The 27,014-nt window shown below is 53.1% G+C and overlaps 1 protein-coding gene across 2 annotated transcripts in view; it reads right to left on the bottom strand.

Annotated features, from left to right (window-relative positions):
- Positions 1-1,615: 1,615 nt before the first annotated feature.
- The window catches only part of PRPSAP1 (phosphoribosyl pyrophosphate synthetase associated protein 1), a 29,746-nt gene continuing 4,347 nt past the window's right edge, over positions 1,616-27,014 (bottom strand). For both annotated transcript variants that reach the window (XM_054170721.1, XM_009897929.2), the window contains 9 exons: positions 19,611-19,663; positions 16,878-16,944; positions 12,401-12,573; positions 11,547-11,662; positions 10,528-10,583; positions 9,552-9,697; positions 5,106-5,176; positions 4,020-4,166; positions 1,616-2,920 (listed from right to left, as the gene is read on the bottom strand). In XM_054170721.1, the coding sequence (XP_054026696.1) occupies positions 2,762-2,920; positions 4,020-4,166; positions 5,106-5,176; positions 9,552-9,697; positions 10,528-10,583; positions 11,547-11,662; positions 12,401-12,573; positions 16,878-16,944; positions 19,611-19,663 (988 nt within the window). In that variant the 3' untranslated portion in view covers positions 1,616-2,761. The remainder of the gene's footprint in view (positions 2,921-4,019; positions 4,167-5,105; positions 5,177-9,551; positions 9,698-10,527; positions 10,584-11,546; positions 11,663-12,400; positions 12,574-16,877; positions 16,945-19,610; positions 19,664-27,014) is intronic.

Here is a 27,014-nt window from a genome sequence, read left to right as displayed (position 1 = left end):
CTCCCACAGTCACAACACTGATAGCTTGAGGCACTCAAAGACAATCTCCAAGGCTGGACAAACAGGAAACAGAAGAGAGATCTTGCTCTTCAAGAAGTTACAAGCTAGCCATTTCCAAGCATTACACCCAAACCACACAGATCTGCTCCCTGGGTGTTTTTCTTTTCCAGGCTGAGAGGTTTGAATTCAAAGAGGGAGTAGAAAGATTAAGAGACTGGAACAAGATATACTGAGGCAAGAAGCTGACCCTGTGGGAAGGAGCTTGAGCCGGAGCTCTGTTACCTGGCAGAGCTGTAGGCTCAGGAGCTCTTCAGCTACACCCAGAGGCTGCTCAAGCTTGCTAAGACAGCACCCATGACCAGCAGAAAAAGCTGGAAAACCCCCAAGCCAGCACGGCAACAGCAGGGGCAGGATCTTGGGACAGAAGGAAAGTGCTGAGGTTCCATGCTGAGGTGATGGCAACCTTGGTCCAGGCTGGGTCAGATGGGATGGATGCTGTGTTCTCCTGTACACCAGCTCTAACTCACCACCTCCCCTGACCTGAGGGCCCAGTGAACACAGGCTGCCAGCTTCCCTAGAGCAGGTTGGGACCTTGAAATGCAACATCTCCTAGCCTCAGCTTTGCCAACTGCTTTTGCCTTCCAGTCAGGGTAAGGTTTGAAGTGAGGCCTGAGGAGAACTCAGGTTGTGGATGATTTGGGCATGACCCAGGGGACACTGGCAGAACCCTCTGCTGACCAGTGCCATGGTTGGACAGTTTCTACCCAAATCCAGCCCAGCAAAACCAAGCCTGGATAGGACAACAGCACTTCACAGAGCCTGGCCTTGCTCCTGGAAGGTCTGACAAGCAGTTTAAAGGAGAGAAAAAAGCAACACTGCACAAAATTTCAACCCTGGTTTCCAGTGTGAAGAGCATGGCCCAGCACTGACCTAGAAGGGGGCACACAGACACCTGTGAGCACTTCACACACTTGTCAGCCTGCTCAGGAGCACTTAGAGCACTGTGCCACTCCACCAGGCCAAGGAGCCACACTGTGGTCACAGGGGACAGCTGAGACTTGGTGACAGCGCTTGGAAAAGGCAGAGAAACCATCACCAGCCTTGAGGCCTGATCCTGCCTTGCACAGCCCTGGCAGGATCTGGCTTGGAGGTTTTATCTGTGCTGGATACTGGAGATGACTCAACCGCTCTGGGCTTGTGTGCACCCTCACCAGCTACAAGACATGATGTTGCTCTGCAGGAGAACCCCCCCCTGACAAGACATGCTTGTTTGCCTGGTGTTCAAGGCTTGTCCTGCTTACAGAGCCACTGCCTGCCCCTTGGCATCCTGTGCATTCCAGATGCTGAAATGGAAGAGCAAGATGCAGGCAGAAGCTGAAGGATAAGCAAAACTGAACAACTGCCTGCAAGCGTCAGCAGTGCTCTTTTGAGCCTCCAAGCAGAGTTTGTCCTTTACATCAGCAGGCTAGAAAGTGGTGGAGTGTGTTTGCTGGCCTCAGTAAGAGGGAAGATCATGGCAACAGGGCAGGGGCATTGAAACTACAGGATCTTTAAGGTCCTTTCCAACCCAAACCATTCTGTGATTCTACAGTCAGATTCTGGGACTTTCTTCTTTTACCATCCTGGAGACAGAGCACCTTCTGCAGCTTTCTCAAGCATCCCCCTCCAGGCAAGGATTAGTGTCTCATTCCAGGAAGGAGCACGCAGTGAGTCCTACCTCCCAACGGAAGGCAGCTGGAGGCTGCCCACGGAGCCTGGTTACAGCAGCAACACCACGGTACTGACACAGCAGCTGTTGAGGGAGCACAGGGTTGACAGGAGGCACCACCAATGAAAAATCCTATGCTTTTTATTGCAGTGTTAGTGTTTTGTTGGAGAGCACAGCTGCATTAAGAGGCAGATATTGTTCCAACTCCCTCCCGAGACTCTGACACAACAACTCATCAGCCCCAGGCGACTCCAAACCCTGTGCCTGCTTCTGCAGCGCAGGCAAGCGTTCAAGTGGGGACCTAGACCCTCGTATGACTTGCCACTGAAGAACAGATAATGATCCAAGGCTCCCAAAATGAAAAGACCAGCACACTAACTAGCACCCCTTGCCCTGCCGGGAGACACATGCGAGCTGGCTCCCAGCGCCCCGACACCAGGGGGTGAGTCGCCCAGGGAACAGGCTGCCCTAAGCTGCCCTGTCTGGATGTTCCGCTAGCTTAGCTCTGATGAAAGTCCTCCCTGTGCTGTGCAGGAGCTGAGAGGACACTCAGCTGGCATGGAGCTGCTCTGCTGACCAGGTCTGCCAGCAGCAAGCGGTCCAGCCCAGCGCTCCCGTCCGCACGCTCACCCCACAGGCCGTCTCCTCTCGCTGCCCGCACGCAGCGGTGCGCAGGCTCCAGGCCCCTCTCAGAAGCTGACAGCTACTTGGCTTTTCTTTCCCCGAACTACAGGGCAATGGGGAGCACACTATGAAATAAAAATAACAGTATATGAAAAAAAAAAAAAGGCAACTTAAGAATTCCACACCACCTCACTGCTCCACCTCTCTCTGCTCAGATGTGATCCTCCCCCACTGCCAGCGGCTGCTTCTATTCACCTGTAAAGTGCTGGTCAGGTTGATTTCTACCTATTAGATCTCACGGCTCAAGACTCTGCAAACCCTCATGCCCCTACACGAATAAAGAGTTGTGTTATGCCTCTAATGTATGGTATTGCCTTTTCATGCATGTTTCCTTCTCTTGTGGAAGCCAGGAGAGGGGCAGGGCCAGGTCTAGTCGTCGACGGTGATGTTGCGGAAGAGATAGGCCATGGACTCGCCGTTGTGGATCCGTCGGATGGCTTCGGAGAGGATCAAACTGATATCCACAGTCTTTATCTTGGGGCACTGCAGCTTCTGCACCTCGTGAGGAACTGTGTTGGTTACTACCACCTACAGAGTGCCAGAAAGAACAGACCATTAGCTGTGCTGCTGCTAGGCTCCCTCACCGAACACCTACCGCTCCCCGGGTGCTGCGGACTGGCTGTCACGGCTCAGGGGGAGCAATCCTTCCACGTTAGAAAACAAAGACTAAAGCACATGGTCTTCCCCCATGTGACTGCCAATCTGTCCCTCACATGAGAGGGCACTGGCATAACCACTGCCCCACAGCAGTCACCTCCACACAGGCTGGTTCATTTACCATAGGATCAGTCAGGGTTGGAAGGGACCACAAGGATCACCTAGTTCCAACCCCCCTGCCATGGGCAGGGACACCTCACACTAGATCAGCCTGGCCAGAGCCTCATCCAGCCTGGGCTTAAACACCTCCAGGAACGGGGCCTCAACCACCTCCCTGGACAACCCATTCCAGGGCTTCATGGTGAAGAACTTTCTCCTCATGTCCAGCCTGAATCTCCCCACCTCCATCTTCATTCCATTCCCCCTGGTCCTATCACTACCTGAGAAGTCCCTCCCCAGCCTTCTTGTAGCCCCCTTCAGATCCTGGAAGGCCACAATTAGGTCACCTCGGAGCCTTCTCTTCTCCAGACTGAACAGCCCCAACTGCTTCAGTCTGTCCTCACAGAAGAGGTGCTCCAGCCCTCTGCTCATCCTCGTGGCCCTTCTCTGGACACTACAGGACCTGCATGTGCTCCTAAGGGTGAGGCTTGAATCACTCAAGACACTCTGAATGGACCCAACAGCCCCTCACTGGCTGGGGCAGAAGGACAGACAGAAGGTCTGTGCACTCAGAAAGCAGTCACATGCACCCAGCTGTGGTGAGGGAAGTGCCCAGGCAGGGGTGACTAATATCTGTGCAGTGGGGGAGAAAAGATACACACACAGAGGAGCAGATCTGACCTCAAGCACTCATCACACAGGGGGTTCGGGTGAGCTTTTTTCCATGAAGAGCCAGCTAACCAAAAGCATCTGATGAAAGCAGTCACTTCAGAGATGAGCTGTGTGGCAGGAGAAGCCCATCAGTCTGTGGGGTTTGGTGCCCTCCATCAAGCCAGCAGCCCTTGCTCTGCAGCCCAGGGAGCAGCCTCACCTCATCGATGGAGGACTCCTCTATCAGACGGGGAGCATCTGCTGACAGCAGCCCATGCGTGGCCATCACAAAGATCTTGTAGGCTCCACGCTCCTTCAGAATCTCTGCAGCAGCCACAAAGCTCTCCACATCATCAATGATGTCATCCTGAGGAGAAACAAACAGGCAGAAAGAAGCTCGAGACCAGAAGCTGAACCAATGCCTGCAGAGCAGGAGTGGACCTGCAAGGTGCTGCAGCTTTGGGTCAGCACAGAGCTGACTAAAGTGCCCCCTGCCTGCTCCAGCTGCATGGACAGCCACATGCATGGCTTACAGCTGTGAAGGCCACTGCCCTGATTTACAGACTGTGCCTTGGAGAGAAGGTAGGCCAGGTTGCCCAGGGAGGTGGTAGAAGCCTCATCCCTGGAGGCTTTTAAGGCCAGGGTGGATGTGGCTCTGGGCAACCTGATCCAGTGTGCGGTGTCCCTGCCTGGCAGGGGGATTGGAACTGGCTGAGCCTTGAGGTCCCTTCCAATCCTAACAAGTCTATGATTCTATGCATGTGCACAACCAGAGCTTCTCTTCATCAAGGTGGCATTTTCACAGTGACAGTAGCTGTGTGTTGATTACTCACACCGCAGCAGGGCACAGCAAGAATGAGAGGCTCAGCAAGCTCTTTTGGTTGGGTGAGTTTGGGTTTTTTAAGGACTCTGGGAGATTTCTCTGCACATCTTTGGTTTCTTGAGTCCTTGGCAGGCACATGACATTTGTAGATTTAAAGGAGCAAGGAGATTTCAGGGTTTAAAGTGGCTCTGGCCAGCCTGCTCTAGTGTGGGGTGTCCCTGCCCGTGGCAGGGGGGTTGGAACTAGATGATCCTTGTGGTCCCTTCCAACCCTGACTGATACTATGATACTATGAAAGTGCTGAAGTGTGAAGGGCTTTTAACTGTAAGCTGAAATAACCACAGCCAGCAGCAGAACTGGAGAGAACAGTGGTAACAACCACGTTCCCCTCACTACCCTGGCAGTCCCTCCCACCCTCTGGGATAAATCATCTCAAGATGCTAGGAGAAAGCCACCCCACCCTCCTCTCTATCACATTCATACCACAATGATGGCAATTCTTCCTCCAACATCTCCAACCACAGTTATTGGTGGTTTCTCCTTGGCCATCATCACTGCAGAAGAAGAAAACAAAAGCTCAGGTCAGTTAGCTTTGAGTCAAACCACAACAGCTCCGCCACACGAGAGGCTCAGCCCTTGACTGCATCTTGCATTGATGCCCAGATACAGACATGTGCTTTACATTATCCTGACACCCACACAAGTGGGTAACCACTGGTGTAACCATCATCTTCCTCCTCACATGAATAGTGCTGCTGCACAAAGATGGAACTCTCAGTTTCTGGGGGGCACTTCAGAGCCCTCCCAGTACACAAATCCAAACCTCTAACAGATCCCTGTGCGAGGAGAGTCACAAACCAGCAAAGGTCAGTGATTTTCCTCATGCTCCAGAGCAGGACTGGGGTAAAACAAGAGGGATCTCATACTGGGAACAACAAATGGGCTTCTCTGAGCTGCCCCTATCAAAGGCCACATAGCCTTACAAGGTGCAGGTTTTCACCTGCTGGCCTCATGAGTCCATAGGAAGGATTTGAGACCTGCAGTGCAGTTTGCTTCCTCTCAAACAGAATAGACCAGACCAGGCTGGAAGAGACCTTCAAGATCATCAAGTCCAACCTATCATCCAACACCACCTAATCAACTAAACCATGCAGCCAAGCACCCTATCAAGTCTAAACACTTCCAGTGATGGTGACTCCACCACCTCCCCAGGCAGCCCATTCCAATGGGCAATCACTCTCTCTATGTAGAATTTCTTCCTAACATCCAGCCTGAACCTCCCCTGGCACAGCTTGAGACTGTGTCCTCTTGTTCTGGTGCTGGTTGCCTGGGAAAAGAGACCAACCCCCACCTGGCTACAACCTCCCTTCAGGTTGTTGTAGAGAGCAAGAAGGTCTCCCCTGAGCCTCCTCTTCTCCAGGCTGATCAACCCCAGCTCCCTCAGCCTCTCTTCATAGGGCTTATCACGTTCCACACACACACACAAAGCTTTCAGAGCATGCAAGAACCTTAACACCACCTGCTCAGGCAAAGAAGGCTTAGAGGAAGCTTGCACAAGGAAATTTGCTGATTTATTTTGAAGTGGATTAACAGAAAGAACAGGACAGAGTCCACAGCTGGAGCTCAGATCTGCGAGCTCAGTACAACCAGCCACTGGCAGCAGAAGGATACCCTGATGAGCTGTGCTGTCTGACACATGCTGAGGAGATGCACTGGGAAGTTAAGGATCCACTCCTTCCTGACCCAAATTTGCACTGACATGGCTCATGCAAAAGCTTCCTGTGGAGCAGCCTTTAGCCTTTATCCTGAAGCATGAAAAAATCTGGATGTGGATGCACTGACAGCATCCAGATGTAACAGTTTCCAGACCTGCACCAAACAGCAATCAGCCTCCAATGCAGGCCAGAGACTTTGCTGTGTCCATCAGGGGCAAACTCCTCACTTGCCAGAGGGTGCTGGTTTGTAGAGTGAAGGCAGCAAAAACTCCCAGCAAGGAAAGAACTCAGTGGTGGGCATCCATATGCCACTAGGTGATAACCTGAGCTGCTCTGACCACTGAAGCAGAGAGGAGCAGCCAGCATTTTCCAACAGGTTTTTGGCCCACCAAGATTTTATCCTTTCTACAGGGAGCACAGCAAAGCCTCCTACCAAGGTGCTCTGCATCCCTCCTCTTCCTAAGCTCAGGTCTCTCCAGGATTCTGGCCCCAGAGGTTTCTTAAATGTCAAGGAGTTCTGGACACAACTAGGTAGCAAGATTCTTCTCTTTAAGAAGAGAATATAATCCTCAAGCAGCACTCAATATAATCCTCAAGCAGCACCAAGCCAGAAGTCATTGCCTGTCAAAAAGCCTGCCTGACCCTCCTGGGTCAGGGAAAAAAATCCTACCTGAAACTCCCCATCCTGCAGGGCAGGCTGCTCCAGAACTATCCCCACAACTCCTCAGTGCCTGGGAATGCCCAGAGTGCAAGCCCAGCTGGGCTGAGTGACTCACACCCAGGGAAAGCAATTTTAAGGACCACAGCTCCAAAGATTCCCGTGGAGAGCTGCTGCCCAGCTCCACAACCTGCTCCCCAGCCTGCTTTTCTGGAAGCCTACACAAAGTGTACACAGAAAGTGAGCAACAGCTCTGCTCTGAGCCAAGTGACACCACTCACTGGTAGGCTTTGCAGTTAAGGTCACAGCTAGCTTGGAGTTAAGAGCTAATTGCTCCTTGGAGCACAGGCTGCCCAGCCTCCCCTGCACTGTGATTTCTGAGGCTCCTCTCAAATGCAAAGCCACATCTACATCCTGAAGGCAAAATGCTCTCAGGAGAAGGAAGAGGGGTTGCAATAAAATAAAGATCAAGCATCACAAGAGATAAACAGACCATAAATTTCAATTACAGGCACTACCTACCTGCTTAGATTAATTATTAGCTCATTATCTAGCTTGGACAGGAATAAAACTCCTGGTGGGAGCTGTCAAATGCCAGCAGGGTTACATCTGGCTGCCAAGCCCACTCCTTCCAGTGCCCCCCCCCCAAATCACCACCACTTCTGCTGACAAGAGCCAGTTGGAAGATTTCCCTCTGCCATCAGACCTTACACCACTGGGACTGCTGGTGAGGGGCACACAGCAGGAAGAGCTGGTCAAGGGGCTTGGTTCCTGTGCCACCTGAGATGGGAAGACACTTTCCCCAAGACTGAACTAGACAAGAAAGGAGGCACAGCAGAGAGGATAAGAACAGAGACTTGCAGCATTGCCATCCCTCACTCTGGCTGCATTTTCACCTCTGCCTGGCAGAGTGCAGCTCCATGGCAAGAGGCTGTGACACGACCAGGATGCAGTAGAAGCTCGCAGTCTGCTTCTGGACAAGTATTACCTTGGTATCCTGCACCTCCAGTAACAGAGCTCAGCTCACTCAAACCCAGCTACCCATCAGAACAGAAAAGGGGAGAGAAAAAGCAACTTTCTACTGAGAATTTTGGACAAGTTTGCCCCCTCACCCACCCCACATCTCACCCACAGCCTGACTGTGCTCCATGTGTGCCTTAGGCATGCAGGAATGTAAGGTCATCAGTCTGCAGGAGATAAAATAGGCAAGTGGTGAGACACAGCAAACCAGTTTGTGTTTGCATAACTGAGGACTGAAAAGAATTTTCCACTGGGCCAATAACTGAACTGGACAAGGCCAGACTTCTGTGTGGGCCATCACTTATGGAGCTCTCTAGCAGCACAAGCTCCCACAGATGAGCTTCCTTAAAGGTAGGAAATAAAAATGCAGTCACATCAATGCCCTGGTAGCAGATAAATGTCAGCTAGAGATATTTGGGAGGACAGCCTCCTCTTCAGTGTGGGAGGGGAAGGGAAAGGCCAAGAGCAACCAGGCAAATTCCTGGTTTGTTGGAAGGGTGTGAAAAATTCCCCTTGCCAATCAAGATGAAGTCCCAAACTACATTCCCAAACCCCACCTGTCCCCCAAGGCCCAAGCAGAGGCTCACCAGCATTGTTTAACTGGTGGTATCGTAGCAAGCGATGACTGGGGTAACAGAAAACACCTACAGTCTTACTTGCCTCCCCTCACAACCTGCCCACAAACTGGTTGGATGCTCTCTCTGAACTTCAAAAGAGGCAGAAGACACTTATCAGCAGCCCTCACCACTGCTGGTACAACAAAGCTTGGCTGCATGATGGAGCCATCAGTCCCTACCACACGCAGCAGCACAAGCGCTTCCCACAGCCACTGCACTCAGTTCTGTCCCACCACCATCCTCCCAACAGCTGAAATCCTTCCAAGGGGGAGCTGGATTTCGCCTGCACCGTTGTTGTTTGGCTGCTGCTGTTGCAGGAGGGCTGGCATTTCTCAGAACACAGGTTTCCTCCTCCTTTTCCCCCTCCTCTTTGCTCTGTTCTCTCAAACCAGCAGCTTTGCAACAGATGGCAAGAACAGAGGAAGGAGCTCAGCCCTGCTCTCAGAAAACCTCTTCACCCTAAGCCACATAGACCTCAAGACCTTCTCAAAACAGAGATTGGAACACAACCACCTTGCTGCCAAGGTGAAGAAAATTTCCAGCATTAGGAATGACTACAGCAAGAGGAGAAGTCAGAGGCAGCCCTCCCCCTCCACGGTGGGGGCAGCAGCCTGCCCCAGTGGCTGCTCCCATGGCAGTCACACTCATTTCTTTCCTGCTTCACTGGCTCCATGAATTTTGCTGCTAAGAGCTACAAAGGCACCACCTTCATCAGAAGTTTGTCACCTGGCACTTGCTGAGTGGGCAGAGCCAAGGAGAACACCACTGATGCTCCCTCTGTGCCTTCTCCTGCGACCTTCCCACCAGAGAAGTTCCGCCGGTCCAACTGCCGTCAGCTTGGTTACTCCTACACAGCCAAGCCAGCAGCCCTTTCCCCCCAAACCACGTGGCTGGTGCCCAAAGAGAAGCTGATTCTTACAGGGCAGCTCCAGGCCAGGGTGCACAGTGGCGTTTTTGACCATGGGAGGGGAGTGTCTTCCATCGTCCATGTCCTGCTCTGTGCACTGAGCCTCGCCGTGGATCACCGCCAGCCCCAGGCGAAGTCTCTCGGCGTAAGACTGAGCCCTGCAGGACGACCACGGCATGTCAGGAAGATTTGCATTGATGCATCTTCACAGCCCGGTGCAGCAGACCTCTCCCAGACCCAACAGGGCGAGCAAAGGCTGCTCCCCAGCGTGAAGCTTCGCTGGAAGCAACTTTTCAATCCTCCCCAATATTCCAAAGCCCGTTCTGCCCCTTGGCTCCACCGCAGGGCTCTCCTGGTACTCCTCCACAGGGTGCTTGCTGAGGTGGTCAGCCACTGCTGAAACTCATGCAGCAGGTCTGACCCTGGCACCAAGGGAAGAACCTAGCTCTGCAGCTGCACAGACCTCCAGTTTATTCCCACAGGGGTGGGACTGCACCATTCAGCTGCCCACCTACACCGTGTCCATCCTGTTTCCATCCACAAAGGACTTAGGGACCAGATCACTGAACCATTTTGGTTGGAAAAGGCCTTGAAGTTCATCGAGTCCAACCATTCTCTAACTCTACCAAGGCTGGTGCTAAACCATGTCCCTCAGCACCACATCCCTGTGTCTTTTAAACTCCTCTGTGGATGGGGATTCAACCACCTCCCTGGGGAGCCTGCTCCGGTCTTTGAGAAGCCTTTCAGTGAGGAAGTTTCCTCTAGTACCCAACCTAAACCTCCCCTGGTGCAACTTGAGGCCATTTCCTCTTGTCTACCACTTGCTCCTAGGGAGGAAAGACCAACTCTCACCTCATTACAACCTCCTTTCAGGGAGTGGAAGAGAGCTGATCCATTTGTGACTCTCCCATATCTTTCCTGGTGTATTTCCCATCACCCCAAACCTTTCCCAAGTTACTTTTAACCAGGCAGTAAAGCACCCATTTACCTTTTAGCTGCATCAGGAGATTTGGCTACAATAACTGCATTTCTGTAATCTGGAATCTGGAAGTGAGAAGAAGTTATTTAAGGCAAGAGCTTTTCACTGGTGAGTAACTGCTTTGACACATGGCTGACCAATCCCACCCCTCCCCAGCCCCAAACCTTTGCTCTGTGGCAGCTGCACTCATTTCCAACACCAGCAGCTTTGTGTTCTGCCCCAAAGGCAACACCACTAAGTTTAGCACAGGCAATGCTCCAGGCCCTGCTCTGCACAGGGCTGCAGCCCTCTGCCTCCTTCCCAGCTGGTGCCCACAAGCTGTGGTCTGCAGTGCTGAGTTGAAGACGCAGGGCACAGAGCAGAGAAGGAAGGGGAAGGTGTGGTGAAGGCATCTGGGGGCCAGAGGTATCAGACCCTGGCACTCATCAGCCTGCTAAGCCCCAGACCCTGTGGCAGAGCAGGCACTGGCCTTGTGCTCAAAATGGGCAAAGGTGGAAACCTTCACAGTGCTCAACCTACCCCACATGGAGCAGCTGCAGGGGAAGGTCTGAACCCAGGGACTGCTCTTCCAGTGTGGGCATAAATCATCATCCTTGGCACATGGAAAATGAAACCTCCCTGCCCTGCCCCCAGCCCTGCTGTGCTCAGCATTCCTACACTCAGCCCAAGACAAAGTCTATCAATAATTCAGAGCAGCCAGACATCCAGTGCTGAACAAAGGGCGAGCAGAGACCCTCTCACAGGATTTAAAAGGTGATTAGAGGCAGGAGCATAAATAACAGAGAGCAAAGCTCACCTCCTGCTTATGGCCAAGAGCTCAATTCCCACCCAGGTACAATCACACAACACAGCATTTTTTCCCCCTTTCCTGTGAAACATGGAATAGGTGTGTGTTCCCCCCCCCCAGTGAAGTAATGCTTGAGCAGAGTGACTGCCTTAGGCAGAGCACAACCTCTGCACGAGCAGAGGCCCAGCACTGCTGCCACACCAAGACAAGTTGATAATGCACAGAGCTAGAGTAACCTCACTTCTTCCTGTATATACTGCAGCAAGAAAGGGGATGCTCTCAGGTTGTCTACTGGGAAGCTGAAGAAGCCTTGGATCTCCTTTTGGTGAAGATCCATAGTGATAATGTGTGTTAAACCTAAGGGGAAAACAAACAAACAACAACAATAATTCATTGGAGGGGGCCTTGAGCAACAGAAAGAGTAACTGGCCAGTGGAATGTGCTGCCCAGGGAGGTGTTGGGGGGGGTCACACTGTCCCTTGAAGGTGTTCAAATACAGGACTGGAGGTGGCACTGGGAGCCATGGTTCAGTTGTCAGGAGGTGTTAGGTATTAGGTAATAGGTTGGACTTGATCTTCTCTGAGATCCTTTCCAACCTGGTTGATTCCATGATCCCAGTGGAAGGTGTCCCTGCCAAAGCCAGGGGGGTTGGCACCAGCTGATCTTCAAGGTCACTTCCAACCCATTCTGTGGCTCTATGAATTCATTGAGATGACTCCCATGAGGCTGGAGTTGCTCAAATGTTTCCATTTCCCAGACTGTTTTAGCCATTGCTCAGACTGCTACACCAGGAGATAAACCAGGCACGAGCAAGTGAAATCAAAAAGTCCCCAAGCCCCCCTGAGGAAGAGGCATGTGACAGACCACAGCACCAGGCTGACACTCTTACTGCAGTGTGACACTTCTAGGCCACCTCCCCAGGTGCAAGTTACAAAGAAACACAAATCAAGCTGAAGAAAATGGATTCCCCCAAAGGGGCTCCAGGGTTCAGCAGCACGTCCCCCACGCCCAGCAGCCAGGCAGCCTGCCTCTGGCGTGCCCAGCAGCATCCCAGCCCTGCCACGCTGCTGCTGCTGCTGCTCCTGGGACACTCACCTGCTTTGGCAAGCATTGAAGCCAGCAGCTTGCAGACTATAGAGCCTCTCTTCCTCATTTTGCTCTGTTTGCTGTAGGGGAAGTAAGGGATGACCCCGATGATGTTCCTGGCGCAGGAGGTCTTCAGCGCGTAGGCCATGATCAGCAGCTCCATGACAGCAGTGTTCACATCTCTAAGGAGAATCGAGAAGCAGTCCAAGTGTGAGCAGGTGTTTTTCCAACCCAACTCCTTGCCCCACACCTCTCCTCAACAAACCTCTGAGCCAATAATGCTGCATCTTCTGCTAATGCATGCAAGACCCAGGCTGTCATTGTGTGGCTCCTTCCATCGTGCCCCAGCACCTCGCCCTCAACTGCTGCCTGTGCGGGACGCGACTGCAGCGCTCAGGGGGTGTGGACTGCAGTTTGCTTTTGCATTCCAACATGACATTTTCCCTCCATCCTCACAACAAACAAACAAACAAAGGGAAGAAACATCACCTCACACAGCCTACTGTGACATAAACCAGTCTTTTATGAGAAGGGGCACACCGGCAGCCAACACAGCTCCATCCACCCTGGGTTTGTGAGCCCGGTTTTCATTTGCAACAATACAAGGCAGGAAAAATAACCTGCCTGGAAGAAACACTGCACTGTGAAACAGGACAAAGCCCAGACTCATCACTTGGGTAGAGATCAGCATCTCCATGCTAGCTAGAGATCACAGCCTGGTAGGGCCTGGAAGGGATCTCTGGAGTTCATCTAGTCATGGAATCATAGAGGGGCTTGGGTTGGAAGGGACCTCCAAAGGTCACCTAGTCCAACTCCCCCTGCAGTGAGCAGGGCCATCCTCCACCAGAGCAGGCTGCAGCGACAGAGCAGGAGCTGCCTGAGCCATCCTTCCACAGAGCAGCAGAGGATCACACAGCACAGAGCAGCTTAAAGCTCTGCAGAGCTTTTGGGATGTCACCCAGCCGTGGCTCAAGGATCCCTTTCCCTCCTGACCGCCGGGGATTGCCTTCCCCTCCAACGAGCGGGGAGAAACCACTTCCCAAGCCTCCTTCTGTGTGGCCTGTGACAAAGCTCTAACCACTTCCATCCCTCCATTCCCTCCCCTTTTCCTTCAGAGATTAACCTCCATTTGTGCCTCTTCGCTGGCGAGGGCTGCGGGGCTCCGCTCTGCCGCCGGCCTCGCCAGCCCCCCGCGCACGGCGCTGCGTGCACACAAGAAACCTTTGTTAGCTCTGAAGCACCCAAGCCAAGAATTACATAAAACACAGCCCCCTGCCACGTAGGACAACGAGCAAACAAAGAACTGTTTCTTCCCTTTGGTGGTTTTTTTTCCCCCTCAGCTGTGCCAGCAGGGCTGGGAGAGGAGCAAAAGATGCTGCTATCAGTGGTGGCTCAAAAAGCAACGTGGCCAAGTTTCAGCCTATTTAAAGTTCATCCCAGAAACTCAGCAGTTCTCCCTCATTAGTTTTCAAATGACTCTTAAAAAAACACCCTAATAATTACCTACAGAGATCACAGAATGCTTTGGGATGGAAGGGATCTTAAAAAATCATCTAGTTCATAGAATGGTCTGGGGGAGAAGGGACCTCCAAAGAGCATCGAGTCCAACCCCCTCCACGCCTAGCTCCAACCCTGCTGCCATGGGTAGGGAGATCTCCCACTAAACATTCCTATGGAAAGCAGATAGAGAGCAAGAGTGCTCCTGGGAGAAAGGGTTATCACTGCTTTCAAGAGGCACCAGCAGTGCCCATGCTGCTGTGGGACAGTGCTGGCCACACCGATGCAGAGATCACTCAAGGAGGAGCACCTGGCTCAGGGTTCCAGCAGGACCCCATGCTGGGCTCCAGGAAGCTCCTGCAGACCAGCCAGCACAGACACCAGGCAGGTGTGGATGCATCTGTCCCTCCAGCAGTGCCCAAGGTGGGTGGGCTGGGGGTGCTCATCCAGGCAAGGGGCACCCCCCTGGGTGCTTTGTGCTGAGCCAGGTGCCACACTGACCTGCTCCTCTGCAAGGGGCACTGACACCGTCCAAGGGCCCAGCTTGGGGCAAGGACTAGTTGGGAGGAAAGAACATTTATGGTGGAACCCCAACCACAGCACCTCCAAAACAGATCCCAGCAGAGCACCCAACCTCCTCCCTGCCCTCCCCACCTCCTGCCTTGAAGCCAGGCTCAGAGTCACTGCTGGCAAGCCTGAGCCAAGACCGCACACGGGGCCTGTCAGCTCATTCCCAGGACACTCAGAGCCAGCTCAGCTACCCCCCACACACCACTTACCACCCACCCCACTCCAGCAGCCCAGAGCCTCCCCAGCCCTGCCTGGAGATCCTTGTTCTTGGGGCTGTGCAGATGGTTTGTGTGAAGCTGCCAACGGACTTTGCAGCAGCACTCGGCACCGAAAGACTCCGTTTGCTTTCCCTTTATCACTGAACTCCCAGCCCTTTCATTTTGCCACACTCTCAGCATGAGTTTTCCCTCTTAGGAATGCTCATCCACACACCACCAGCCTGGGATGACATCCATCTTGCTAATATTTTTAGTCCTGCTGTATGCTTTGTGGACAGGCAGCTTTCATCCAACACTCGGCTCTTTCTGTTCCCTCTCTGTGCATTTCAGATGCAGACTGTCAATTCCCCCTGCAGCATAACAAGGCTGATTCCCCCTCTCTGGCTCCTTCCCTCCCATCCCCTAATATTCTGTTTACTTTTCAAACCACCACAGAGTGCAGAAGTCCTATTCTTAGACTATTCCCCACAGGTGGTGTTTTTTTCCCCCCCCCTCTCCTGCAAAGCTCCCTCAAACTCACTGCAAAACTGAGATGCCCTTGAACCTGTCCTCTAAAGCAATGCAGCAAGGCACAGCTGCACCTTAGCAGTCTGAGGTGACTTGGCTTGCACAAAGGGGGCTCCTCACCTGGAGGGCCTTGAAGATAGTGGCTAAAAAAAGGGGCTCCCCACACTGAATTCTCTTTAGGGTAAAAAAACCAAGGGGATCAACAAGTTGAAAACAAACTACTGCTGTCCCTAATGCTCTGAGTTATTTCTCTCTGCACACCTGATCTGCTCCACAGCTTCTCAGTTACAAGGGAGGGACAGAGATAGCAGCATTCACCCAACCCAACCCTGCAGCAGTGGATTTTGGTCTCATGGAGATTTAGTTGCTCCCTGAAGGAGGAAACACTTGGAGCAGCTCTCTGAAGAGAGAGGAGCTGTAGGAAGAGCTCAGCCTGCAAGAGGAGCTCCAGAGGAAAAAAGGACACAACCTTGAATTCTCACTGGCCTCTACTTCTTTGGCAAGCAAGGCAAAATTCCATTTGGAAGGTCTTCTGCTACCTGCTTGAGCTCTGGCACTCCAAAACCTCCAAAACCTGAGCAGAATTAGTAACTTGGGAAAAAGCTGTCAGAGCAGGAACAGCCTTGCTTCGCTCACTGTGCCAAAGGCATCCTACCAGCACCTCAGACAGCAGCTCAGGGCTGGTCACTCTGCAGTCAGAACCTGCACGTGGGCTTCCTCCACACCAGCCTCTTTGGAGAAGAGCAGACAGAGGAAATCTTCTCAATGCTGATCAATATCGAAAGAGTAGGGGCCAAAAGGATGGGGCCAGACTCTTCAGGACAAGGGGCAACAGGCACAAACTGGAACCCAGGAGGTTCCATCTAAACATGAGGAAAAGCTTTCCTGTGAGGATGCCAGAGCCCTGGAGCAGGCTGCCCAGAGAGGCTGTGGAGTCCCCTTCTCTGGAGCCTTTCAAAAGCCACATGGACATGATTCAGTGCAGCCTGATCTAGGCAAACCTGCTTTAGCAGAGGGGTTGGACTAGCTGATCTCCAGAGGTCCCTTGCAACCCCTACCAGTCTGTGATCCCAATGCTGTCTCACTACATTCTTCCTCAGCCAGACAAACTGGGGGTTAGCAGCTGGTTTTCTAGCCCCCTGGTTACTTGCATCACTTCTTTTACCTCTTCAAGGCTAGAGCAACCCAAAACAAAACTCAGAAAGGCCTGTAAGAGTACAGGAGGGAAGCTGCAGGCTTCCACCTGAGCTCAGCTTCACATCACTGCAGAGAAAGAGGAACAGCCACCCAACCTGTGATGAAAGCAGGAGCTGCTGCTAATCAATGGGAGGGAATGATACATCCCCCAAATGGAAATGCCACTCGGAAAGCCCCACACCACTCAGGCTGCAAGGGCACCTCCAGCACACAGAGCAGGGTTGTGCTCCACTGGAAGGCATCAGGCAGGCTGGCTCTGCACCTCAAGTGAGACACTGCAGCTATGTGATGGGAAGCTTTAGCAGGTGGCCGTGGCACAAGCGACCCTCTGGGAATTCTAACAGCTTAACACTATGCAAGTGCCTCACAGGGGAGTCAAAGCCATGACAGCACTTGGAAAAGAGACTGGTGATGGTGAACAGCTCTAGCAGCCAACCTCCTGAACCAGAACGCTGCAAGCACATCAGAGCTTTGGGAGGGAGCCAGGCAGCCCTTACCTGGGGATCGTCTGGATGATGAAGATATCCTGGCCCCGGACAGATTCTTTGATTTCAACTCTTGTTTCTGAGAAGGTTGAAAAAGAGAGGTCAGTTTTGTTCCCAAACACCAGATTTACAGTGATTTACATCATGTGTTTCATAGAATCAGTCAGGGTTGGAAGGGACCACAAGGATCACCTAGTTCCAACCCCCTGCCATGGGCAGGGACACCCCACACTAGATCAGGCCTGGCCAGAGCCTCATCCAGCCTGGGCTTAAACACCTCCAGGGATGGGACCTCAACCACCTCCCTGGGCAACCCATTCCAGGGCTTCACCACTCTCATGGGGAAGAACTTCCTCCTCACCTCCAGCCTGAATCTCCCCACCTCCAGCTTCATTCCCCCTGGTCCTATCACTCCCTGACATCCTGAGCAGTCCCTCCCCAGCCTTCTTGTAGCCCCCTTCAGATACTGGAAGGCCACAATGAGGTCACCTCGGAGCCTTCTCTTCTCCAGACTGCACAGCCCCAACTGCTTCAGTCTGTCCTCACAGGAGAGGTGCTCCAGCCCTCTGAGCATCCTCGTGGCCCTGCTCTGGACACCTTCCAGCGCCTCCAGATCCCTCTTGTAATAGGGGCTCCAGAACTGGAGGCAGTACTCCAGGTGTGGTCTCAGCAGAGCTGAGTAGAGGGGGAGAATCACCTCCCTTGCCCTGCTGGCCACACTTCTCTGGATGCACCCCAGGATCTGGTTGGCTCTCTGGGCTGCAAGTGCACACTGAGAGCTCCTGTTGAGCTTCTCCTCCACCAGCACCCCCAAGTCTCTCTCCTCAGGGCTCCTTTCCAGCCAGTCCCTGCCCAGCCTGGATTTGTGCCTGGGATTGCCTCGACCCAGATGCAGGACTTGGTCTTGTTGAACTTGGTCTTGTTGAAGCTCATGAGGTTGGCTTGTGCTCACCTCTCCAGCCTGTCCAGGTCCCTCTGGATGGCATCCCTCCCCTCCAGCCTGTCTGCTGCACCACACAGCTTGGTGTCATCAGCAAACCTGCTGAGGGTGCACTCAGTGCCACTGTCCATGGCACCCACAAAGTTGCTGAACAAGACTGGTCCCAGGACTGATCCCTGAGGGACTCTGCTTGTCCCTGGCCTCCACTGGGACATGGACCCATGGACAGCCACTCTTTCGGTGTGGTCCACCCATCAAACCTATGTGTTACCAGTTTGGAGACCAAGATGTGGTGTGGGACAGTGTCAAAGGCTTTGCCCAGGTCCAGATAAATTACATCAGTTGCTCACCCCTCATCTATTAATGTTTAACAGTGACTGCCCCCTGTGTGTGTGTGGAGTGGGTGTATGAAGGGCGAAGGAGCCAGAGGCTCCACACACACACACAGAGGCGAGCAAAGGTAGGTCCCCAGAAACAAAGAGCTGTCATGGCACACCAGTGAGTTGCATCTACCATGCAGCACCAGGCTGAACAGTTGTTCTTTTAGGTGTAGAAGACAATCTCCTAACAAGGAGAGATCCTTTCCCCTCCTGCCTGTCGGTGTGGCATTCGGCAGCGAACAAAGCAGAGCAACCTTTAGCACTCACCAAGAAGGTAACTCAGCTCTTTCCCCAGCTTGCCATGGGGTCAGCTCCACACAGCTCAGAGGCAACCCCAGCAGCACAGAGTTCAGAGGGAGAACTCTCCAGTTTCACTGTCAAGGTCAAGGCATTTCAAGGCTGCCAGGAGCTGCAGGGCTGGGTCTCTGCTGAACACAATTCCTACAGTCCCAGCCTCAAACGCCAAGAGCTGAGCTCTGAAGCAGGGCACCACATCTCCCAAGGTACCTGTCCTAGCCACTCATTTGCCACAGAGTCATGAACCAGAGGGCAGGAATAAGTGAAAGGAGAAATCTCTACCCAGCTACCAAATTCCAAGCCTAATTGCCTGGGCACTGGCAGTACCCTTAAGGGACCCTGCTGAAAGCAGACTGATTTGCTGTGCAGTGATGAGGAACGACTTCAGACCTTGCAGCAAGTGACCTGATTTAAAACTAACCCCAAAGGGCAGTGAGCACTCACTAGCACAACTGCAGCAGCCAACCCAACCTTAACCATGGCAGCCTGCACACTGTGTGGCCCCTTCTGAAGCCTCACACCCAGCCAGCACCATTTCCATCCCTTCCTCTCATCTGTGTCAGCTCTCTGGTTCTGGTCTCTCTTGCAAACATGGTAACTAAGGTCTTGAAAGAGTAAGTGACTCTTAGCCACTGAAGCCTGGCAGCCAGAATCCTTGTGTTTCAGCCCAGCATCTGCAAACAGACACTTGCTATGTTCAGAGAGCTGAAACCCAGCTCCAAGACACCCACCCCAGATCTGCACTCTTGAAAGCACAATCCCTGCCCAGGCAGCTCCAACTGCACGTGGCAGGGGAGGGCTGGAAGAAGGACATCATCCAACAGTTTGCATGACAGACACTTAAGAGTGCAGGCCAGCACTTTGAAATCTGGGAGATGTTTTGCTGGGCACAAGGATTTTTGTAGCTGCTAACAGCCAAGGCAGGACTCCCCTTCAGAGGAGAGTTTGATGGGCAAAGGAGCCAGGTAAGAGAGGCAAACAACAGACACATCCAATTGCCTTGTTCAAGGTCAGGCACAGAGCAGCAGCAGCAACACCACAGCTGAATCACTGCACTCAGACAGGTCTGGCTGATGGAGCTGCCCAGCACTTGCAAGATTACCTGCACCCAGGAAAGGTTTCTCTTACCTCCATTGGTTTCCTGGTACACCACAGATTTCCCCAGCTCAGCTCCCAGACGCCTGGAGAGGGAAAAAGGGGAAGTGAGAGATGGAGGAACCCAGCAGCTCCTGATGCAAAGCAGAGACTGGAGCAACCATGAGACACCACCAAAACACAGCTCTGCCTAGCAGGGTGCACAGGCCAGGCTGCAGAACTACACGTCCCCCCACCTTCCCTGGGGGTTTCTTTCCCTCCCACATCCCTGCTGAGGGCTTTGGGGTGGTTGATAACAGCATCCAAGAGCCAGCCCTTGTCCTCTGATGGCAAAGGACATCTTGCTAGCCTGCACAATGCCAGCCCAGGCAGATCTGCTGTGGAAGTAAACATGAATGATTTACTCAGGCTTGACTAAAGGCAACTGAGTCACACTTGGACTCCCACTTGATGTTTTTTCCCCCCTTCCTGCTGAAAGAGCTCAGCTGATTGAACAGATTTTTAGCTTCAGCAAAAAGGACTCTGTTTCTCAAGATTACTCCTTCCTCTCCTCTGTTTCTCAAGATTACTCCTTCCTCTCCTCAAATGTCAAACCCACAACACTCATCACAACACAGGTTCAGGAGAGGTGGGGACACACACACACACACATCTGTAGCCTCTTCCTTATATGAAAAGATTCTTCATCATAGAATCACTAAGATGGGAAAAGACCTCTAAGATCATCAAGTCTAACCTTCTACCCACAGCCTCCATGCCCCCAGAGTGCCACATTTACTTGTGGGGTTTTTTTGAACACCTCCAGGGATGTGACTCCACCACCTCCCTGGGCAGCCTGTTCCAATGCCTTGACCACTCTTGCAGCAAAGAAATTGCTCCCAACGTCCAACCTAAAGCTCCTCTGGTGCAGCTCGAGGCCGCTCCCCCTTGTGCTGACATTCTGAAGAGCATCTGAAAAGGCTCTAAAAGGCAGCCTGCTCCCTCAGGTGACACTCCTGCATTTAACTGTCCTGACAAACAAGCCATTAGTGAGATTTAGAGGCAAGTGTGCTTTAACTGTGAGCCTTCCTGGGCTAGACACGCTCTGCTGCTCGGAGCACCAGGCAAGTCTAGTCGTGGGGTCTGTCGAGACAGGTTGGACTTGATGGTCCTTGGGGTCTGTTCCAACCTTAGTGATACTGTGATACTGTGAAGTCCCTCCTCTCCTCTGGGGTCTGCTCAGTGGCCATGCCCACAAGGTGGATCAGGAAACAGCTTATGCCTGGAAAATAGCTTTGTCCAACACAATGATTAGAGCAGGAGCTTCCTGCTTGCACATATTTACCTGGGCACGTGCCAACGTGATGTGAATCAGGACCAACCCCAAGCAGTGTCCACATCTGCCACTGCCTTTCCTTCAGCACTCACTCGGTCTCTCCCCAGCTCCTCAGCCACAGACTCAGCCTCAGCTTCCACTGCTCCAAAGACAGCCTTCTTTTTAAACAGAGGTCAGTGAGCAAGGCTGCCCAACACTGGCACTCTGCTGGCCCACCAGCAGCTGCTGGATTCAGCTCTTAGCCCCCATGCTGGAGGCCTGATCTAGAAGCTGGCCTGGGCAGCGTGGCTGTGAGATCAGCCACCCAGGGCACTCTGTGTGCTCAGCTGGCTCCAGAGCAGGCACTGGGCACACACAGAGGGCACCGAGCGTGTGCCTGGCAGCACGTTTTGCACGGCTTGGGGCTGGGGAGGGAACTCCTGCAGTGAGAGTCATCCCTGTGTGGTTGTAACCTGCCTGGCTTGGGGACTGACTGCAGCATCACCCAGGCCAGACAGGGCAAGCCACCCACACCTCTAATTCACCTTCTCCCATCAGCCCTGATGGGTTACAACTTGCAGTTGCGACACAAAGGCCTCCTCAGTACCTCCAGCACCTTCAGGGTGCAGCTGGTCAAGCAAGGGCAAAGCCCAGGGATGGAGGCAGAGCAAAGGGGGAGCTGTGCAGAGGGGATCCATCGAGCACTCGCTGCCACCCCTGGGGATCCGGTGCCCTCCCGATGCCAGCCAGGCGCTCGCAGCCGCTGAGCCTTGCCCTCCGAGTCAAAACAAGCTCCAGAGCCAGACACACAGGCACACCAAACCAACCCCTGAGTGTGGGGAGATGTTCAGTGACTCACAGGTTGTTTAATTCCCCCCCCAAGTGCACAGCCAGCCCTGCCAGCTCCCGCTGGAGGCACACGTGCCCTGACTTCACTGCAGGCACCACGCTCCCACCTCACTGCTGCAAAACCCTGCATCATAACAAGACTCTGCAAGAGCCCTTACTCAACCCTGCACCTCCTAGCAGGAAGGAATGCTTCAAAACCAGTCCAGCCAGACACACTGCAGCAAAACACCCCTTGGAGGGTGGCACTTTCAAGGCTAAGGGGTGGCAAGGAAAGGCAGCAAAAGGTTTGTGGCGCTACGCGAGGCTGCAGCTGGCGAGAAGGGAGCAGAGCCCAGCGGCTCCCTACCCAGATCATACAGCAGCAACACAGCTTCTGTGCTGCTGAAACAAGGAATCAGAAGGGGAAGTTTGCTCCCTGACAGAAAGAAGGACACCACACAGGCCAGCTTGTCAAAGCTGGGTGCATAGAGCAGCAGCAGAGCCAGTAAGGAATTCCAAGGCAGGAGCGGCAGTAGATTGCTCTGCTCCAACGGTAAATCCCTGCTCTGCTCCAGCTGTTGACTGCCAATAAACAGCAGGGGCAGCAACGGGAAGGCTCTGAGATAAAAATGCCCATAAAAGTCATACATCAACCCAGCCTGCAGCACTCTGCAGCCCTGGGAGCGCTTGCAGTGCTCACACACCGACGGGCAGCTCAGGAACGTTTACCCAAGGGCCACACCTGCCACTGAATCCATTCCTGAAGGCTTTGTGTAAGCTGAGAGACTTCAGCCAGTGAAGGAGGCTGCTAAAACCTTGATTTATTAGAGAGGAGACTGTTCAGGCAGCTCCTGTTGTAAACCCCTTGATTCCAGAGGACTTGTGTCCAAAGGGAGATCTGCACACCCGAGTCAAGGGCAGAGCACAGCTTTCGCCACCACACAGCCTGGGAGCAACCACTTGTAATGGAGGTCAAAGAGAGATTCTCCCTGCCTGTTACCTCTCCTCTTTTCCCCCCTCCATCCCCAGCTCTTTTGTCTCCAAATCCTCTCCATGCAGAAGCTCCCAACTGCTGGTTGCTTTAGGCAACAGGGGAATTAAACTGACAGCAAGAGCTCTGCTTGTGTTGGGCTTCAGGACTAACAGCATAACCCTGTGAACAGAGGCTTCTGCAGGCACTGGGTGACTGCAGACACAGGCAGATCTACACCAGGAAAGAAAAGGCTGGCACCACAGGTAGCCCAGAGCAGATTCCCCCCTCAGAGAGATACAGCTTCTTGTGGCAGAAACAATACTTCAGGTCTTGCAGCTAAATCACATCTCCAAGCACAAGCAGCTCCCTGGACAAAAGGCTGCTGCCTGGTGCAGGATGTGGCTGTGGGGCACCACTGGAGGCTTCTGTTGATATTTGAAGTGTGGAAGACTGCAGAATGGTCAGACTGATCTCACTTGTTAAGCAGTGCTGAGCAGGTATCAGGGCAGGAGTTCACTTCTGGAAGCTCCTTCCTCCATCCCCCAGAGGCAAACTCAGTTTGCTATTGGTTTTGTTCCTAAAAGCAGCAGCCCCCAGAATTGGGAGCTGCTGAAAAAGCTGTGCACAGAAACAGGGAATCACAGACTGCTGGAGGCTGCAAGGGACCTCTGGAGACCACCCAGTCTACCCCCCCTGCTAAAGCAGGGTCACCCATAGCAGGCTGTCCAGGATCACAATGTCCAGGCAGGTTTGGCATCTCCCCAGGGAAGGAGGCTCCACAGTCTCTCTGGGCAGCCTGCTCCAGGGCTCCAGCACCCTCACAGCAAAGAAGTTTTTCCTCATGCTTAGGAAGAACTTCCAGTGTTGTAGCTTGTGCCCATTGCCCCTTGTCCTATCAGTGGGCACCACTGAAAGAGTCTGGTCCCATCCTCTTGCCCCCTGCCCTTTAAATACTGATCAGCATTAATAAGATCCCCTCTTAGCTTCTCTTATCCAGGCTAAACAGCCCCAGGTCTCTCTGCCAAGTCCTGAGGGCTGAGCACAGCAGGATCAAGGTACTGCTGCTCCAGGCTGCTCCCAGCTTTTAAAGACTGCAACACCACCTCACAGAACATTAGAGGTTGGAAGGGACCTCCAAAGACCATCCACCCCAAGCCCCCTGCCAGAGAAGGATCACCCAGAATGGGTCACACAGGAACACATCCAGGTGGGTTTTGAATGTCTCCAGAGAAGACTCTCTGGGCAGCCTGCTTCAGTGCTCTGCCACCCTCACAGTGAAGAAGTCTTGCCTTATGAATAGGCAGAATGCCCTAAGCTCTCCCTGGGTGACCCCACTGCTGCTGCTGGGGAAAGCCCTGCTCCTTGCACTGCTCTGCTATCCTCACACCAGCACCAAACATTTGGAGAAGAGAAGGCTCCAAGGAGACCTTCTTGTGGCCTTCCAGGATCTGAAGGGGGCTGCAAGAAAGCTGGGGAGGGACTTTTTAGAGTCAGGGAGTGGTAGGACTGGGGGGAATGGAACAGAACTAGAAATGGGTAGATTCAGATTGGATGTCAGGAAGATGTTCTTCCCCATGAGGGTGGTGAGACACTGGCACAGGTTGCCCAGGGAGGTGGTGGAAGCCTCATCCCTGGAGGTGTTTGCAGCCAGGCTGGATGTGGCTGTGAGCAGCCTGCTGCAGTGTGAGGTGTCCCTGCCCATGGCAGGGGGGTTGGAACTGGCTGAGCCTTGAGGTCCCTTCCAACCCTGACAATTCTGTGATTCTAAACTCTCTAGAACCTGACAACACCTAAGAGAGGAACTCTCTTTATGCCTTTCCAAACTCCTCCTCAGAGCCACTGGCCAGTAGAGATGTCTATTGATCTGCAGTCTCTCGCTCGCTCTCTGTAAGCACTGCCCAGGAAAGATGATCTCACTTTCTGCAGTCTCAACACATGCCAAGAGGATAGTAAGCTGTGGATCCAGGAATGCTTATAAAAACCTGCCCCAGATCCACAGCCTCAGTGTGAGCAGCTCAGGAGTCACCTAAGCTGAAGGGGGAAGTGACACACCGCAGTGTTTTAGGAAACGCCACCAGGTCCTGTTAAGAGTGTACTTTGAAATGCTCCTCTGAAGGCTGTCAAAAACCACTGTAGCAGGCTCTTGAGACAAAGGGCAGGCAATTCAAAGAGCCTTGATGCCTAGCTGAATCCAAATTCAAGAGGCAAGTGCACTTGCAGCATTTTCATGCTCCCCAAGCATTTCCGGTTGGGCTGGGAAGGGCTCTCAGCCTGGGCTGTGTTTCCTTCTCCCCTCCCTGCGACAAGCACCTAAAAGACATTGGCAAAGTTATCTCCAAAGGGAGCTTCCAGCCAGCTCAGAGTGCAGGCACTCCATTTGAAGAGAGATGTGCACACAGACAAAGCCCTTGACTGTGAGAGGATTTTCCTTTGGCATCACCCTCTTCCTTGCTCAGACTTTCACTGGTCTCAGCTCTGCAAACACCCAACTCGCCCCACACACCCCCCTGCAGGCTCCAGAAGGAGCTGGAGCTGACAGCAGAGGATCTGCTTGGTGCTTGGCCACAGGCAGAGCAAGCCACAGCCTGACTTTTGATTGCTTTTCAAACTTGAGCAGATCTTGAAAGCAAGATCAGTCAGCTGGGTCCAGCCAGCACAGCAGCAGCTCTGTGGTGCATTTCCTCATCTCCCCATGACAAGAACAAGCCAAGAAAGGGAAAGGAAACAGCAGCTTCCTGGATACAAGGCTACAGCCTTGTTCAAATATCCTTATAGCTCTCTGAGCTCTCCTTTCCCTCTCTCCATCTATCCAGCTGGGTGCCTGAAGAACAGCCCCTGCTGCTCATCTGCCACCCAGCACTGGCATCACTAATTCCAGCCCTGCCAGAGCTGTGGAGCTGAACCACCAGCAAACACCACACAGATTTCCCTCTGCTCCTACCAGTCCACTTCTGGAGAGGCAACTTCCCATGCATCTGGCACCACACAAAAGCTACCACACAAAGCCAATCTGCTCAGACATGTTGCAGGCTTCTTCTAAGCCACATGGACAATCTCAAACCCCAGCTGCTCCGTGTTCACCCTCTTCCAGCACTGTCCCCTGGGGCCCTCTCCAACTGTGTGGCTTTTTAGCTGGCTGCTCTTTGCTCCTTGCCCAAATCCTTTGATGCAGATTCACCCTGTCATTATCTGATCCCCTTCTGCCACAGTGCTGGGTCTTCTGAGATGGGAAAGAGTCGACGCCACCTCCTCTCCTCCCAAAGCATCACACAAGAGCTCTTTCCAGAAGCCAAGAAGAGGCAGAAGGTCCTTCTCCAGAAGGCAGGAAGGTTTGGAGATGGGAGGAGAGGAGCAACCACGAGGTTCCTGCGAGCTGACTCCCCTATGCCACATGCTGGTACTTGCCAAGATGACCAAACAAGGGAAGCTGAAGTTACTCCTCCTCGCCCCCCTCCAAAACGCTCCTTCCTTCAGCTGAGGAAGGTTGCCGGAGGTTCCCCTAACCATCCTGTCTCTTCTGATAGCAGGACTCACTTCCTGCTCATCCACAGAAAGCATCACCCTGCTTTTAGCTGCCAGGTACAGGGCTCCCTGCAGCAGAGATCAGAACACAAGTGCCCTTCCTTTCCTCTTCACTCCACGTCGTTTATGCTCACAGCAGTGACACACCTTGAGGTCACCAGCATTTTCGGTCCTGCCAACCACATGCACATGGACCTGATGAAGCAGGTCCAGATGGGGGCTGGAGCAGCTCTCCTGTGGGGACAGGCTGAGAGAACTGGAGCTGGAGAAGAGAAGGCTCCAGGGATATCTTACAGCTACATTTCAGTATCTGAAGGGGACCTGCAGGAAGCCAGCCCAGGGGAGGGACTGCTCAGAGCGATAGCGCAAGAGGCAGTGGTTTGAAACTGCAGCAGGGGAGATAGAGCTTGGCCATCAGGAGGAAGTTCTGCACAATGACTGGTGAAACACTGGCTGCCCAGGAATGTCTCTAGGCTGTCCCTAGAGACACTCAAACCCAGACTCAACGTGACCCTGGGCAGCCTGATCTAGTTGGAGGTGTCCCTGCTGACTGCAGGGAGGCTGGACAAAACGACCTTTGAGGGTCCCTTCCCACCTGATGCAGTCTGTGAACCCAGAATACCCACACCAGCTCTGCAATGGCTTTATGCTGGTGTCACATCCCAGACAACACAGACCTGCAGAAGCACCAGGGAAGCATGGGCAAGCTCCAGTCAGCAATCCCTTCCAAGCCAAACACACAAGTGGGGAGTGGAATTTAGTGTCTGTACCTCCTGCACCAAACACTGCAGTCAGAGGAAGATCTAAATGCATCTGAGGG

Source organism: Dryobates pubescens, chromosome 20 (genome assembly GCF_014839835.1).
Source record: "Dryobates pubescens isolate bDryPub1 chromosome 20, bDryPub1.pri, whole genome shotgun sequence".
In the NCBI taxonomy this organism is placed as follows: Eukaryota; Metazoa; Chordata; class Aves; order Piciformes; family Picidae; genus Dryobates; species Dryobates pubescens.
The sequence above is the reverse complement of the archived record's forward strand: the minus strand, read 5'-3'. Positions and strand labels throughout refer to the sequence as shown.